Source organism: Pteronotus mesoamericanus, unplaced genomic scaffold (assembly GCF_021234165.1).
Source record: "Pteronotus mesoamericanus isolate MK-2021 breed Mesoamerican mustached bat unplaced genomic scaffold, CSHL_Meso_final contig_164, whole genome shotgun sequence".
Classification (NCBI taxonomy): domain Eukaryota; kingdom Metazoa; phylum Chordata; class Mammalia; order Chiroptera; family Mormoopidae; genus Pteronotus; species Pteronotus mesoamericanus.
Genome location: NW_026555065.1, coordinates 9,010,594 through 9,028,986, shown reverse-complemented (window position 1 = coordinate 9,028,986; position 18,393 = coordinate 9,010,594). Strand labels below are relative to the sequence as shown.

Here is an 18,393-nt window from a genome sequence, read left to right as displayed (position 1 = left end):
CGGTCTTGTGGGAGCAGAGACTGCAGGGAAGCCTTCTGCAATGCTTTATCATGCATGTGACTTCTGAGCAGGCTTTGGAATTGAGAATGGTGCTCTTGCAGTGGCTATAGCATGTAAAGAGAGCTGTCAAATAGCAGAAGTACAGCGACTCGAAGTAAGTTGGAATTTCTAGATCTTAAGGGTGAGGGTACTAAGCAATATGAAATAATGTTGCCCTGCCAAGAAACTGTGATTCATGAAGCATTGAAAGGGAATGTCTTGATAGTATTTATGTTTTAGAGTGATTTAATCAGATTGTAGTTAAACCACCTCCTCAGTTGTGTGGAAAATCGATTTCAGGGTGGGAGGAAGGAACTAGTTAATAAATTCTAATAGAAGTGGTGAAGTTGATGAATCCCTGAACAAAGGCAATGGCAGTTGCCATAAAAATGGTGCGACACACTTGAGTAATATTTAGGATGACTTCCCAATTTCCAGTTTGGGTTATTGGGTGTGTATTGGTGCCATTCACTAGTGGGATAAGATTAGACAAGGGTTTAAGGAGGGGGTTATGTGAGTTAGGTTTTAGACCTGTTGAATCTGAGAGAATTGTGTGTACCAAGGTGGAGTGTCTAGTAGGAAGTTAAGTTTATGGTTTGGACTTCAAACCATAAACTGATATCTGAGTTAGAGATACTGTGTTCTGCCAGTGTATATGTGTATGTGTCACCTGTCTGTCATAATATATGAATCTATGGAAGAAGATTCGATTTCCAGGAAAAAGGCGTAGACCAACGAGAGATTGAAAAACACCTTGCGGAATGATAATGCTGTACTTAAAACAAAGGATCGTGAGAACTTGCTAGAGAACTTGAGAAACAAAGCTAGAAAAATGTCAAAATAATATAGTCAGTAGTGTCTTACCCCCCAAAAATAAAGTTTGAAAACTGCGGGATGCATTTATTTGGCATTGGAGTGGTTAGTGGTCACTTGTCAGAGCGACTTTAGTGACAGTGAAGGATGGCGACGGGGCGCCCCTTAGACCCCAGCAACGAAGCGAGAGCGTGAGGACCCTGAGTGTGAAGTGCTTGGATGTGAGCTTCGCTGTAAGGGGAAGGTAGGGAATACGGTTGCAGGTTATTCCAGGATTAAGGAGTTAATTTAGGTTCAGAGAAACTTGAGGGTATTTTTAGATTGAAGGCAACAACATTAGAGAAAAGTAAATAAATAAAATCTTTTAAAAATAAAGATGTAAGAATGGTGCTCTACTCTAGAATCTTTCTTTTCCTAATACAGTTGACCTCTGTTAGTCACGGTAGTTATGTTTCGTAAAGTTGCTGCAAATCCTAAGTGAATACTGAACCTAGTAGGCAAATTCACAAATGAGTGATTTGTGAATAGTGAGGATTGACTACACCTAACAAAAAATTAGAAAACACTATTAAACTTTTCGCTCACAGAACCAAACAAAAAATAGACTGGGGTACATTAGGCTATTTAGGGAATTAGAGGGCAGGAAATGAAACTTAACTTGAAGTTAAGTTTTGTTGGAAAATTTTATACATTTCTGTTGCTTAATATTGTTTGATAAAGCTCTCTGAGATTGACAAGATCTCAGAGAGTAATTGTGAAAATTTTACTCTTGCTCTGACTGGTGTGACTCAGTGGGTTGGGCCTTGTCCCACAAAGTGAAAGGTCACCAGTTCGATTCCCCGTCAGGGCGCATGTCTGGGTTGTGGGCCAGGTCCCTGGTTGGGCGCAAGTGGTCTATTGATATTTCTCTCCCTCTCGTTCTCCTTCCCTTACCCTCTCTCTAAAAATAAAGAAATAAAATCTCAAAAATAGAAAAGAAAATTTTGCTCTTTATGCATTTAGGCAACTATCAGTCTTAATTGTGTATTTTCTACTTAGGATTCTTTGTGCAGCATAAATCAAGTGTAAGAAACCTGTTATCTCATGCAACAGCTATTTCTTTTTCACCTAATTACATTTTAAGAGCCGTTAGATAAGAGATTATATTTGAAGAGGAATCTAACCCTGTTACAGAATGCTTAGTTGGAGTTATATAAACTTATTGACGCTGAATTTTCTAAGTAGCTGACTAGAGAAAATTTTCTGAATTATTCAGTTAACAGTAGAACTTGAGCCTGTGCTTAATTGGTTTAAATTATCTCTTCTTTTAAAACAGGTTCCTGACATGGCGGGCTACCCTCACATCCGTTACATTTCATCAGGATTAGATGGAACGTCATTCAGAGGTCCTTTCAGGGGCAATTTTGAGGTATGTAATAAAATTAATGAAGATATTCAGCACAATATCTTTAATGCAGAAAGAGAATACATGTATTATAAATATTTACATTGTATAGGATTGTTGCAGCAATTGGGGATCAGAAGGCAGTAAAATGTCTGAATTTTTGATACTGCTTTTAGGAGCTATTACAGGAAGTTTTATAAGCAATATCAATCTTAGTGTCAAAAGTTACCCAAGGGCCTTGGCTGGTGTGGCTCAGTGGATTCAGCACTGGCCTGCGGACCAAAAGGTCACAGGTTCAGTTACCAGTTAGGGCACATGAGTGTGTTGTGGGTGAGGCCCTCAGTTGGGGGCACGCAAGAAGCAACCAGTCGATCACATATCAGTATTTCTATCCCTCTCTTTCTCCTTTCCCCTTTCTCTGAAAATAAGTAAATAAAAATCTTTTTAAAAATAAATAAATAAATAAAATATTTTTTGAAATTACCCAAGGATTTCAAGAGGAGAAAATAAAATAATTTAATATAAGGAAATGTAGAAAGTTATTAAATTAATATAAATATCAAATAAAGAACCATAATGTTAAATGTGGGGAAGCAACCTTAATGCTTTTGACTAAGCTTAATTTTTAGTAAAATATTGCTGGAAAAATAATTTCATTTGTAGCTAAATATCTTCTTGAATTTTCAGGAAGAACAGATCATTTGAATATGATTTGAAGTTTTATTTTGTATGTTCATGTCAGTTTGTAAGTTGGAGTCAGTGAGATTTAGGATTATTGTTTGATTTGTTTCCCTATTTTACTATAATGATTTCATCTTCTACATGCATACATACTGACTTATACAGTACTGTGTGGGAATATGTTGCCCTGATCTGTAAGAATAACTTTTTCATACCACTACTTCTAATTGGCTGAAAAAAGAATTATATACAATCATGTGCCTTACTGTCTGTGGCTTTTTAAACACTGTATTTACATTGCAGGTTTATAAATATGGAACTTTATTTCTTTTGCAATATTGGCAGTGCTGTTCAAGGAATAATCATCTTGGCTTTTAATACTAGTTATTCTTCACCTTCAGGAACTGATTCATTTGGAAGAAAGATTAGGAAATGTCAATCGTGGAGCATCCCAGGGAACAATCGAAAGATGTACATATCCACATAAATACAAAAAGGTAAGAATTTATTCTGTGAAATATCTACATTATTATTAAGATGCATAAAATTTAATGTGGGCCTTCTTTCAGTTTGTGCAGTATAGCAACCACATTATTATTAAAACAGTATATGCATATAATTAAAAAAATCAAAGTATAAAAATATATACTCTTAAGTTTCTTACTCTGCTGACTGACCCCAGCCTGCCTCCTCAGAAGAAAAATCATGGTTAAGGATTTCTTGAGTAATCCTTAGATATTTTTATGCATTTATAATAATAATGTGCATATATATGTATATATTTTTCTTCCACTTTCAAGAATATACTAAGGAGATGATATGCACACAGTTTGGCACATTTTATTTTCATTCTGTATCTTCACTCCGAGATTACCCATATGCTTTAGCGTATACAGAATTCCATCATATGGCAGTACCATAATTTAACTAGCCACTTATTTTTATGGATGTTCAGTTGATTTACTTTCTTATATTCTACCCCCAATTCCTTATGTAGTATTATATTTAGAAGTTATGAAGTAGACAGGTTAAATAATTTTCTTTCAACAAACAACAATGTTCTATGCTCTATAGAGAATAATAAAATTTACTGTTCTTTGTGTTTTTCACCTTTATTCTGAGAGTATTAATGAGGTATTACAGCTAAATTTAAGTCCTTTCAACTGTCTAAGCTAAATACTGCTGTAATTAGCATTAATTAATTTGGGTGTTTTTTGAAACATTTATTAGTAAAATAAAGTTTCTTAAGCTATGCTCATGATAGGACAGAAATAGAGTTTATATTGTATATCATCCTTATTGTCAATTAAAAATAATGGGTTTCAAACTAATGAATTTGTTACCTTAATTTTGCTTTTGATGCTATTTAAGGTTCTTAAAAGAACACTTAGTTGATGATAGCCACTTAATTCATCTATTAATTCACGACAGTCATACCTAGGAAGTAAGTTGTGGGTGAAAGTGTGGTTTTGTTTTATTTTGTTTTTCAAATATACACAGACTTTACTCAGTTGTTCAATAATGTCATCTCTACTAATAAGGTAACAACTGATTGGTTCTCACAGAGGAAACTGCACTGCAAACAAGATGGGGAAGAAGGGACTGAGGAAGACACAGAGGAAAAGTGTACTATCTGTTTATCTATTTTAGAGGAAGGTGAAGATGTGAGGTAACTAGATGCTAATTATCTAAAATCCGTTGTCGAAACTGTACAAGAGATTTTATTTAAAAGTAGACTAGAACCAAATAATGATTACTTCTGGCATACCCTGTTACCAATCTCTGGCATACAGAATCATCTTCTTATAGTGAATGAAAGAATAAAAAGAGTCTCTGTATTACAAACAAAGGGATGGAAAATATACTGCCTTTTTTTGGGTGACTCCAAGAGTTGGCCATGGAAATTTTGCAGTCAAAGTTTTCTTCTACCAGTCTTGCAGAAAGGAGAATTTGAGAGGCTTTTGAGGCCAAGACAGTTACATTAATGCATTCTCCAAAGCTTAAATAGTGTGCTAGGGATCCAGATTGGCTGTATACAATTTGTTTTACAGCATCTTTTATAAATGAATTTTGTCCTAAAATTTCCTTTCAACTTGTAGGACTATTTCTTCTTTCAACTTTGTGATTTAGGAAAGGATATTATATTAACCCAATATTAATTTGAGGCATTTTTTTATTGTAATGTCTTAAATATTTGTTTTGTTCCTAGTTTTTTCTAATGTAATATAATTCCATGTGAAAAAGGTTTTATAACAGAACCATACGGTAACTTTATCACATCTCTTCAGTTGGCTGAGAGAGAAAAAATAAACAGTTGTCTGTCATACCACATACAAGGTTTGGTTTTTTTTTAACATTTTTTTCAGCAAGGATTAATAAATAAGGAAAATAATTGTTTTTACATTAATAACAATACCATTTAAGGAATAATTAGAACACCTCTTTTTAGTTGCTATTTTTACAAACATTGAAAGTCTGAAAATGTATGACAACTCTTAACAGTGGATAGAAGTAGAAATGGATACTTAAGCTAGTAACTTTTATCCCACTGTTATACTTAGATTTAAAACATTTCTAATGTTTTATCCAGTGGCCCTCTGGATTTCCTAAAAGTACTTTTTATTTCTCAATTTCTAATTGATAACTTAGTGTAGTATACTAAAGTAAACATCTCTTTTTAACCTACTTTTAAAAGACTAGCACAACATTAAGTATAACAATCCACAAAAACACTATTATGTTGTTAACAATATAACAGTATTATTAACCTTTAACCAATCATGTACTTAAGTTTAATGTATAAAGATCCTCTAGATAGAAAATGATGCACATTAAGACATTTCTTAATTAGTATGACATGTCTGCTATATATTTATAATATGAATGCTTGATGTTTTTGAGAGAATTAAATGATATATTATAAAAGCACTTCACTAATGGAATGATTTTATAATGGAATGATTATATAACGGAATATAAAGCCAACTCCAGTGCATTGAAAGCTCATGTATGGAAACAAAACTAGAATTAATTGCCAGTGTGATTAACCTTAAAATTCTTGAGATTTTACATGATTTGGTTCCATACCTGTGGCAGTTAACTATCTTGGGCATTTATATATTGTATCTCTCAGAATGTCAACTTAATATAGGTGTAACTCTTATTAGATAGTTTTTCTTTTTAACAGAAGAGGAAGATTTGAGACACTACAATTACATGTATCATTTTTAAAAAAATAAATGCCACATGCAGTTGTCATAAAATTAATTTTGCTTTTTTGTTTTGTTTGCCTGTAATAGACGCCTTCCCTGTATGCACCTTTTCCACCAAGTGTGTGTTGACCAGTGGTTGATCACCAATAAGAAGTGCCCCATATGCAGAGTGGACATTGAGGCCCAGCTGCCAAGTGAAAGTTGACACCATGTTTCAGAACTCTTGCCCTCCCTCCTTCCCGCCCTCCCGGTACTGCAGTCAACCAAAGATGGCGTGACTCACCTGCGCAGACTTGGAAGCCTTGAACTTAAGTGCTGGCTCTGCTCTATGGTACAACTGATGCTAGACCTACAGTTTATGTATACAGTTGATTTTGATGTATTTATAAAAGCTTTTTTTCTAGATTTGACATTTTTCCCTGTATCATTTTACTGTATTTTTGCATGGTTCCTTGTATTGCATTTCTTTGCACATATTATGGGCTTGTGACCCTAAACTTGCAGGCAAGATTAGCTGCTTTAGTAAGTAGAACTTTGTGGTCTTTTTTTTTTTTTTTTTTTTTACATAGTACCAGGTCTTAAGAATTATGAATTTTTTTATCCATTACTAACCTTTAATTTAATCAATCATGTACTTTAGTTTGATGTATAAAGATCCTCTAGAAAAATGATAATATTGTGTATTGAGACATTCCTTAATTAGGACAAAAATGGCTGCTGTATATTTACAATATGGAGATCTGAGTTAAATACCATCCTTAAATACTGGGAACAGAATACAAACCATATTCAATCAGATGCAGGTGGTATTCACATCACCAGTGATCAATAGAAATTTTCTTGGTGTATCCTTTTCCTTTCAGCACAATGCAGAGAGTTGATATTATACATTTAGACTGCTGTTCTGATTATATTTATCTTTTTCCTATTTTGTTTAGAACTTTTATTTCCTTGATTCAATTTTTGCTGCTGTGAAACAGCTCTGATGAACACTAAATATTAATTTCAATAGCTGGATTGTACATACTTGCAGATTTAACAAAATTTTGGGGAAATTGAAGAAGACATGTAGTATTTCATTCAGTCTTCTGCTAAGCACGTAAAGATATCTGCTTGCATTGATTTTGTAAACACATTCAGTCAGGATTTAGAATCGCAGTCATTGGCAGGTATCTATGCATTCATCCTAAAGGTCCCAGGATTACTTTTAGGGATTTTTATTAGTTTAAAGATAAATAAAGTTAGCTGAATCTACATGTCTCTTGTTTTATTTCTCTTTAAACTTGAAAACAGTAAATCTGCAGATACTGTGAGGCACAAATTATACTGTCAACCTACTGTTGCGCTGGTTTTTAGACTCCCACTTCATACATTACCAAGAGTCGATCACTGATTTAAAATTTTTAATTTCTATAGTTAAGATTTAATGCGTAATATAGAATATAAAGTTAAGTTAACATACTAACATTTCTCCTTTGGAGAAAGTTTTAATCCACTTCAGGATGCATATTATCAAGATACTTTCATATACAGGATAGCCTAATTTTATTTGTTTAAATATGCTTAATATGTCCCAGATTGCACATGCATCAGTCAGTAACATCACTGTCTGTATGTGGAAGACATGTTCCCATGGATCATATGTGAAGATGTCAATAAGCTTGCATTAAGCCACCTGCTTTGTAAGTGGATTGATTAATAAATAACTTATATTTCTATTGTCTTTGTGTTTCATAATTAGTTTTGATAAAACAATTTACATTAAACATCTTAGAATTCAAAAATAGTGCTCTCTCTGAAGATGACGTTTGCATACTTTGGTGTTTGTATTCATTCACTTACGGCTATTTGCCTTTTTGTATTAAATGTCACACTGTAGTAATTGTCAATATCAAACATACTTCAGCGTAGTATGTGTATAGATAGAAGATGGACTGTGTAAAGAAATGTGGATATAAAATAGCATTTTTAAAAAGAACACTTGATTAAGCTACAGTTGTAGAAAGGCGAAGGGCCGGACTGGGGGCTCCGGAGAGTGAGGGAGCGACTCAGGCCTGCCGTTTCACGGGGAGGGGGGGGGCAAGCGAGCAGCCTGCGGTAGGTATAGGGCTCTGCGGCTGGGAAACCTGGGGCCTGAGCGAGGGGACTGAGGATGTGTAAAGTGGAGAGAGTTCTGCATAATGGAGTTCTCTTGATGTTCCCCAAAACATGAGAAGTACAGATAGATTTCTCTATTTTTTAAGATTCCATCAGATTTAGATGCACAAACTACCTGCTGAACTGCTTAATAATTGCTACTGGTTTTTTAGTAGATAAATCTTTATTACTTTAAAATGTATTCAATGCAAATATTTGTGGCATAAACCTGACTGGTTGATGCAGGAGCTTATTAAGCTACTATAGTTGGTTACAGGAAAATGTGATTAGGAATGGCCCCAAGAAAGGAAGAAGAGTATTAATATTTTAAATTTTTGTGCTTTGTTTTGGTGTTTTACATATCCTGCTGCATCTTCTGTGAAAATGAAAATTTCAGTCATAGCCATCCAAATACTTTAAAATTATTTTCTCAGGAAATCCTATTTTTATTGTTGTGAATATGCAAGTGATAAACATTTGAAACATTTTCTTACTCTGGTGACTTTATTTGAGATGCTAGCACACCTCACTGTGTTAACCTTAACACTTTGACAAACAGAAAACTATTTTTAAAACTCTATTTTAGCTCTATTTTAAAATTGTATTTGTAACACTGAAATTATAAAGTTGCTCAGCTTCAAACAACTGAAGCTTTCTAAACCTCATCTTTCTCATTTATAAGACACCAATAGGTTGTTATTAGACGTAAATGAGATAATGAGCATGAAGAGCATATAGCACATACTTACAAATACAAGTGACCAGATACTCACTCCATCCTACTCTACCACTCACATACCCTTGCCTTTGATAACACAAGGTGCTGAACTATACCTTATGGTTTGCTCCTCCTCATCTTCCTTGTATAATCCAAGCAGCTACTTACTAGATTAAAAGGTACTCTGCAGCCCTTTCCTGATGGGTTGGAATTTTTCTCATACTGGAAGGATAGAAGATTCCAAGCACATGCTCTCTCCGCCCTGCCTTGCAGTCGCTGCAGGGGCATCGCTCCCCATCAAAACCACCCAATTTTAAAACCACCTGTGTTTTAGACAGTTACTGCTGGTGGATCACAAGTGGCACAGGATGTGAAACCATTTGTTCTCTCTGATCTAAAAGAAAATTTTATATAGAAACTAACGACTAGAATTCTTCATTCTCCTCATTTTTCTCTTCACTAAATTGTGGTGAGCAGGGACGTGGTGCCCATTAAGGGTTAACTAAGCACAGTTAACTAAGTTAACTACTGAGCTGCCTGTGTTCCATTAGCTTCTTGTAGGCTTATTCTTAGACTGATAGTAGGTGTGGGTTTGAGTGAGAAGCTTTAAATTAACCCAAATTGCCAGTCTCTTTTTTTATTACTAAAGTATAGTTGACATACAATACGAATTTCGGGTATACAATATAGTTATGTATTTGACATTTATTCACCTTATGATGTGTCACCATGATAAATCTAGTAATAATCTGTCACCTAAGTTATGCTACTATTGACTGGGTTCCCTATGCTGTACATTACATCTCCATGATTTATTTATTTTATAACTGGAGGTTTGTATCTCTCATTTCCCTTTACCTTTTTTACCCATCCCCTACCTCCTTCCTCTCTGGTAACAGTTTATCTACTGTATTTTGCTGTGTATAATGCGCACTTTGGGCCCAAATTTTTTGAAGGAAAAATAAGGATGCACATTGTACACGGGTATAATGATTATATACCATGGGTATAATAATGAATATCCCATGTGTAATGGGACACATGGGCACAAACACGTGGGTGTGCATTATACAAGCAAAATACAGTTTATCTATGAATCTGTTTTTTGCTTTTTTAGGTTTCATATATAAATGAAATCATGTGGTATTTATCCTCTGTCTTATTTCACTACATAATATTGTCTAGGTCCATCCATGTCATCACAAATGGCAAAGTTTCGTTTCCCTTTTTTCATGGCTCATCAGTCTGTATCCACACATCTATTGATGGTCTTTCAGGCTGCTTTCATGTCTTGGCTGTTGTGAATAATGCTTCAGTGAACATGGGTGTACATATATCTTTTTGAATTAGTGTGTTTGCTTTCTTCGGACAGATAACCCACAAGTGGAATTGCTGGGTCATATGGTGGTTCCATTTTTAATTTTTTGAGGAGCCTCCCTGATCTTCCATAATGACTATACCAGTTTAAATCACACCAGCAGTGCATGAGGGTTCCCTTTTCTCCACATCCTGCCAACACTTATTTGTCTTTTTGATAATAGCCAGTTTGAAAGGTGTAAGGTATGCGTGGCTCTTTAATCCTTTGTCATCACTACAGAGAATGGATTAGGTTAACTAAATGCCAATTTTTATTCAGGCACTGCTGAATCCATTTTGCTTTAGATGATTATATTCATTATGTGTGTGGGGGAAAACTTTGGCAAGTATGCAAGTCTCCAGATAGCTATTGATACATTGTGCTCTAAAAAGGGAGAATTTGGCCTGACTGTGCCTGCCCGTGTGGCGGGTAACAACTCAAGGCACTCAGTTCAAGGATGACCCAAAGTCCTGCCCTTCCCTTCACATGTCTGGGAGTTCAGTTCCTCTCTCATACCACACCTGTTGTTCCGGGGGTTCTGTTCTTTATATTCTCAAGAGCCTTTGTAAGGAAAGTGCTTGACAAGAGAATCGGAAGAGCTGTGGTAAGTCCCCCATCCACTGCCTTTACAAAGGAATGAATGCCTTTCCTTGAACTGCAGTTTTGCCCAGAGGATACACTGCTATGGTGTACTTGGGTGGGTTCCTAGAACTTCGTTAGTGATACACTCCCTGAAGTTTCGTATGATCTGTTGCTGAGAAAATAGTTATCTATGGCTTTGTAGCCCCAAAACAGAGTGGCTTAGACATCAAACATCTTACCTTCTATGGGTGAGGAATTTGGGAGCAGCTTGCTTAGCTTGTTGCTTCTGGCTCTGGGTCCCCCATGAGGTTACTGTGAGGATGAGAGGTGGGTCGGGGCGGGGGGGGTGCGGGGAGGGCGGCTGCCGCCCTCTGAAGCCTTTACTGGGCCTGGGCGAGCTGTTCCTGAGACAGCTCGCTCACATGGCAGTTGCAAGGAGGCTTCAGTTCCTTATTGGCTGTTGGCCAAGATACCTCACTTTCGTGATACATGGGCCCCTCCCTAGGGCTGTTCAAATGTCTTCATGACGGGGTGGCTGGCTTCCCCAGAGCAAGTGATCCCAGAGAAAGCAAGGAGGAAGCCACAATGCTGTTTTTCATCTAGCCTCAGAATTTGTACTCTTCTGCTACATTCTATTCATTAGAAATCAGAGTCAGTGAATACAGCCTATTTTCGAGAGGAATTGATTAGGTTCTACACCTGAAAGAAGGTATAAAAAGAATTTGTTACATACGGTCATGGGTTGCTTAAAAATGGGGACAGGTCCTGAGAAATGCATTGTTCGTCCAATTTGCCATCGTGGGAACATCACAGAGTGTACTTACACACCTAGAGGGCATGGCCCGCTACGCACCTAGGATATCACTCCTAGGCCGCTAACCTATTACTGTACTGAATACTGTAGGCAGTTCTAACAATGGTATTTGTGTATCTAAACATAGACAAAGTACAGTAAAAATATGGCATAAAAAATAAAAAATTGTACACCTGAAGAGGATACCTACTCTGAATGGAGTTTCCAGGACTGGAAGTTGCTCCGGGTGGGTGGGTGAGCGAGGGGTGAGTGTGAAAGCCGAGGGCGTTGCCGCGCACCGCTGTAGGCGGCACACACGCTGTGCACTGAAGCTGCACTACATTTGTAAGAGATAGTTTTTCAATAATAACCTTAGCTTACTGTACCATTTTTACTCTATGAGCTTAAATTTTTTTTAACTTTTTGTAAGACTTAGCTTAAAATGCATGTTATACAGCTATACAAAAATATTTTCTTTATATCCGTATTCTACAACCTTTTCTGTTTGTGAAAATTTTTTTTACTTAAAAATTTTTGGGTTACAAACTAAGACACAAATACCCATATTAGCTTAGGTCTACACAGGGTTAGGGCCATCACAGTCACTCTTCCACCTCCCCCTCTTGTCACACTGGGAGGTCTTCTAGGCGCAGTTCTGTGCAGGGAGCGCTCATCTCTTCATAACCATGACTTCTGAGGCTCTTCTTGAGGCTGTGTCAGTCTTCAGAAACATGTCCATGGTGGTTTGCTTGGTTTGTCTCTTTTTTCATCATAAATTTGCTTGTAAGCTGATAGGCACCATGAACATTCCTCTCTATTGAGGAAAATCTTGCAGTGTTGAGGTCCATATTTTCAGTTTTTAAGGACTTTATCGCGGTCTGCAAAAGCTTCTGTTAAACCATTCACTGTGGATTTTCTTGGGGGTTCTTTTTCTTCTGTAGTTTCCTCCTTCAGGCGTGTGTTCCTGTTCCAGTTCCACCGTCTCTTCATTACTCACTTCTCAGGAACTGCCTTTAAGGAGCTCCTCAGTGTCGCCCTCGGCCACACCCAGGTTAAAGTTACTCGCCACCTCAGCCACAGCCTCACTGACCTTTGTGACCTTTGTGCTGTGACTTTATGACAGCTACCACGTCTCTAGGAAATAGGAATTTTTCATCTGCACTATAATCTTATGGGACCACCTTCATATATGTGGCCTGTTAATTGGCCAGAACATCATTATATGGAACATGACTATTTAAAAAAAAAAACCCACCACAATTAGTAACTCTTGTCCCCTACATCAAGACCCAGTCTACAGACATCTGGACCGCTGTAGCCAAAAATTCTATCTAACTGGCTCCAGTGGTGCCCAGGGCTCTCAATGACCTCTAACCCATGGTTTGCACCAAATAAACTGTCCTCAGGCCTCAACCAAATGCCAAGATATCTGGAAATGGCTCAAGTTACCCATTGACAGGAATAACATTATTAAGAATTCAGAGTTTACAAATAATTATAAATTCTAGCTACTGTGCTGTTTTTCTAAATTGTAACATCATGGGACACCAATAAGATACAAGACTATTCCAGCAAACAAAAAGGCATATTTGGTGCAAGGATTGGGGATGCTCCAGCTAAGTGTATCTCTTATCGGTTGTGTAATGAACCATCCCAAATTTTAGTGGCCTAAAACACAACACTTGTTCATACTTTCACAATCTGGGCAGAACTTGGGTCGGGGTGTATGGCAGGAGTGGCTCATCTCTCAGTGTGGTATGTTCCTCATGTGGCTGCATTGGGCTGGGGGCTCTACTGGGACAGAATGTCCAGTATGGCCTTTAGATGTCCGATGTGTCAGCTGTGGTGGCTGGGATGGTTGAAAACTCACTGGGCACTTCGCTCAGTGTGGCCTCTGTAGGGAGGAATAGCTGGATAGACCTGTGTACGTGCTGGCTCAGAGCCGCAGGAAGGAAGAAACTGCTAGGGCTGGCACTGGCACGGTATCGTTGGATCACCTGCTGTCAGTCAAAGCGTAATAAGGCGTGTCCAGGTTCAAGGGGAGGGGAACTGGAGTGCACCTGTGATAGAAGTGATAGCAAGAAATTGTGGTCATTTCTAACCTCTCACAGCAATGTAAAGCAAACCCCACTGCTTTGTTAGAATTTCTAGTGCAAACTTCCTGAACACATTGAGCCTTTTTTCCCCCTTAACCAAAGTCTAGAATATGGATAAGCCGTATGTGCAAAATCGACTTTGTTCTCAAGTATAATCAGAGGAATCAGTAGTGGAGAAACTTTCATTTTTCTATGCTGATATTTGCGAAGAACTTACAGGAAAGAGAAGCTAGGTATTTCTGGTCCCTTGTCGTATCTTTGTATAATTTAGAAGGTCTCTCCATGGTGTTGTGCATAGATGATTATTGTGATGGTTATTTTTGTGTCAACTTGACTGCACTGTGGAGGGTGCAGACATTTGCTCAAACATTCTGGGTGTTCCCGTGGGGGTGTTTGTAGATGAGATTAACATTTGAATCTGTAGACTGTAAATCAGATTGCTCTTCCTAATGTGGGTGGGCCCCATCCAATCAGTTGAAGGCCTGAATAGAAAAAAGACTTGCCTTCACTAACCCCTCACCTGTGAATGAGGGAGAATTCCTCCTGCCTGACTATTTTGATCTGGGACATCATTTTTCTACTGCTTTTGGACTCAGATAGAAACATGGGCTCTTCCCATATTGCTAGCCTACCAGTTTTTGGACTGGAACTACACCATTGGCTCTTCTGGGTCTCCAGATTGCAGACTAGAGATTATAAGATTTATAAGCTTCCATAATCGTGTGAGCCAATTCCATATATATCATCTATCTATGGAGAACCCTGAGTAATGCAACCATTACGCCTCTAGTTATATTCTTCCAGTGATGATGAGGTCACTACTTAGTAAAGATGCACATTTCTTTTAGAAACAATTACAATCATTTTTTTTTCTTTGGTAGGTCTTCCTGTAACCTCACTTAGGTTCCTATTTTACATTCTAGAGCAATACAAAAATAAACCTGGTTTCTCGCCGTATGCTAGCTTCTCAGGTATTCATTGTAGGGCAGACATCTTATTTAGGTCTTCTACAAGTGAAGTAGCCTCAGTACCTTTGCTTTTTGTTTAAACTGGATCTTAAGCCTCTTAGCTGTCCTCATCACCATTTTCTGGATACTTCTAGTTTATTAATGTTCCCCCAAAGTACGATAGCTATTTATGATCGTTACTCCAGATGTGATCTGAGCATTAAAAAGTATGGAATTACCTTATTCCATATTACGTTAGGTCTTGGAATGATGGTATTTTCGAAGGGAGCACAGGTTTCCTAAAGAACGGGGGTGGAAATGGAAGGAGTAGGAATGAATTGGAAAAGGATTATAAACTGAAGAGATGAGACATCATCTTCGCCCTGTCATCTATATGACAGTGGGCCTGGCTGTCGTGTCTGAGTAGGCCTACTCAGAGTACACCCCACAGCCACAGTCTAGCTTGGAATCGGGGCTGCAACTGAAAAAGTCAACTTGATATGCCAACTGGGACATTCTCCACATTCTTCAGTTTCTTAATACTACACTAAAGCTGATTAGGATATGATGCAGAACTTGGAGTGTGTCTCAATGTTTATCTGTTGTAACAGAGAGCCAGAAATGCATGAATAATTGAACAGCATAATGTTTTTAATCCTCAATAGACCTTTTACCTTTTCACTCCCTCTTAAGCATGAGTGAGTTACAGTGTTCTTCCATCCACTTTATCTCTGTATTTTAAGCACAATGAGGGCAGAGGCCCAGTTTTTATGCTTTTATTTTTTATCTTTATTTTTTTGTCTTTCTAAGTAGCATGCATAGTACCTTGCTTATAGAAGGCATTTGGTTGGTTAAAAAGCAACAACAAAATAGATAATCCACAACCTTGAGGTCCAGATTTTAAAGAATTGCTTTGAGTAGAGACTCATGAAGACACCAGGAAAGTGTTTCTTTCCAACCCTCTGGGTCTCCCTGCTCCTGGGCAAATGTTCAGACCTAACACCCGGACATTCCCAAGCACCCTGCTTAGCCAGCGATAGATGACCTGGTTACCTTCGTGCAAGAGACAGTGTTCACCTATTAGGTCAAGGCGAAAGTAGTAGGTCAAGATGGATGCAAGCAAGGCAGAGGAAAGGCTTTCCTTTAGTAAGAAAAATAACTCACCTGCCCCTCCAAAAAAGTTAGCAATGAAAGTTACTATCTTTATAATAACTTAATTTGGGTAACTCTTGAGAGAAAATTTTAACCTAACCTCTCAAGACTTTTAAGTTACTTTCCTGGCTGGTTGTGGCTCAGTGGGTTGTAGGCACCGTCCGGCAAACCAGAAGGTCACCAGTTCAATTCTGTGTCAGGTCACATGCCTGGGTTTCAGGCCATGTCCTGGGTTAGAGGTGCCTACAAGAGGCAACAATGTTTCTCTCCATTCTTTCCCCCTCTCCTCTTGTCTCTCTAAAAAAATAAATAAAATATTTTAAAAACTTTTAAAAGTTACCATTGTTATCTTTCATCACCCACATTCAGTAAATTGCCAAGGTTCTGGCATATCTCCTCAAATGCCTCTCATACCTTTTTCTTTCTTTTCTTCATTCTCCATACTCATCCAGGTCTCACCTGGGAAACATTTATTTTCCAATGCACTCTCGTCCATCCTCCATGTGTCTCAGGGGTTAGCTTTCTGAAGCAAAATTTTGACAGTCATTACTTCTCTTAAAAATTTGCCTTGATTCCTCATTTTTGGGACTTCTGCAGCTTTAATATTCCTGTGATCCAAACACCTCTGACTACTTTATTTTCCCCCGTTTTTATTCTTATTGTCCCCACTTCTTGAATGCCTTTGCCATCCCTGCCTGCTAAAACCTATCCCTTCTGACAAAGCCCAGCTCAAAAGTCCCCATTCCAGTAAGCCTTCCTTCATCCCCCCTCATTTTGAATGAATCTCTCCTTTGTGCTCAGTATTTTTCAGGTTCTGCCTCTTGATTTTGTTTCTGTGTGTATTTCCTTTCTTGTTTTAAACTTGAGGGAGTGGCTCATCCTATATTCTGTGTTCCCTGCAGAGCCTGGCACACAGACATTTTAACTTTAATATATCAAATGTAGTTTATTTTATCTTATAGCTCTATGAAAGAAAGGAAGAAATCAGAAACTGATTGACAGAAATGGATGGGGGTGAGAAACAGAAATGAGATCAGAGCAACCGAGGGAGGAAACTTGGTGCTATATTTGGAAGATAGCTGGGTTCTAATAAAAATCAGCTGACGAAAATTGTCATTTGTCAGTTGTCTCATTCACAAATTAATGGTATATAAATTACACTGTAATCTGGAATAATGGATGCTGAAAGTCACCCAGAACAGAAGGGGGAAGTGTTCTTCAAGAACATGAGGTGGGCTGGCATGTAACCCATGTGGAATAGTAAAAAATTCAACAGTAAACAAGCACCTTATATGTTATAGGCACTGGGGAAGAAATGGGGCACAAAACCAACACCTCTGCCCATGTGGAGCACACATTCTAGCGCATTTGTTGAAACTGAGCAGCACCTGGGGTTGAGTTTGAGCTGGTCCTAGTGGCCTGCAAATGAGACTTCTAGTCGGGCTGTGAAGGTTACAGCCCTGACCCGACGTGGGCAATTTTTGCCTTGAATTCTCCATCTGACTGTGAAGTAGTCTCAGTAAGGGAAGGTCCTGGAAATCTGAGAAAAAGAATCCCAAGACTGGAAGAAAGAGGTGGGTATCCGAATAAGAAATTGGAAGGGAGGAGGGTCTAACAAACAGCAAATAAACCTTGGGTGATTGAGAAGGATCATCCTCACAGCCACTATTGCAAGTCTCTACCCCCAGCTGGGGGGTTTAGGTGTCAGAACAGAAGAGTTCCCATTTGGCACTCTAGGACCTGAATGAACATTTGTGTAGGAATCTCAGAATGTCCATCTCTGGCTGACTTCCTTTCATGGAGTTGGAAGACACTAGGCTACTTTGAAGCCCAATAGCTCCTGCCAAACCAAGCCACTCACCTTGTTTCCCATGATGCCAGTTCAGTACTGGTGGTCTGTGCGTTTGCTTGGGGTGCTCCTTTGCCTGCAATATTTTCCCTTCACCCCATATTTGCTGAAATTTACATGCACATCTTTTTGAAGCAGTAAGTTACCAAAAATAAATAAATAAATAAAATGAATTGATCATGTAAAATTTTACCATACTTCAAAGGGCCATTGGTCTTCAGGAAATTTATCCTTGGTTAATTTCCTATTTGATTTCCTTCAGTAACTGTTTCAAACTTTCCCCACTCTTTCTACCAAATGTAAACAGAGTGGACAAATCGTTAATGTAGTAGAAGGAGCACAGGCTTTGGCGTCAGACTTGCTTACAAATCCTAGCCCTGAAACTCGTAAGTGCTATGACTGTAGCCAAGATATTTAACTGCTCTGAGCCTCAGTTTCTTCACACTGAGATAAATATGACATGTTAATTAGAATTATTGGATGATCATTTTGCAATATATACAAATACAGAATTATTGTTATATACCTAAAACTATCAATTATACCTCAATAAAAGGTGACAAAAAATTGAGATACTACTTGCTTTATAAGGATTGTTATGAGGTTTCAAAAAATTTATGTAAATTAATAGGAG

The 18,393-nt window shown here is 37.8% G+C and overlaps 1 protein-coding gene across 3 annotated transcripts in view; it reads left to right on the top strand.

Moving 5' to 3' along the window:
- The window catches only part of RNF111 (ring finger protein 111), an 82,327-nt gene extending 75,648 nt beyond the window's left edge, over positions 1–6,679 (top strand). For 2 of the 3 annotated variants that reach the window (XM_054565349.1, XM_054565348.1), the window contains exons 11-14: positions 2,168–2,260; positions 3,319–3,414; positions 4,459–4,586; positions 6,217–6,679. In XM_054565349.1, coding sequence (XP_054421324.1) covers positions 2,168–2,260; positions 3,319–3,414; positions 4,459–4,586; positions 6,217–6,334 — 435 coding nt within the window. In that variant the 3' untranslated portion in view covers positions 6,335–6,679. The remainder of the gene's footprint in view (positions 1–2,167; positions 2,261–3,318; positions 3,415–4,458; positions 4,587–6,216) is intronic. The other variant, XM_054565350.1, reaches the window with a different exon arrangement.
- Positions 6,680–18,393: the final 11,714 nt, after the last annotated feature.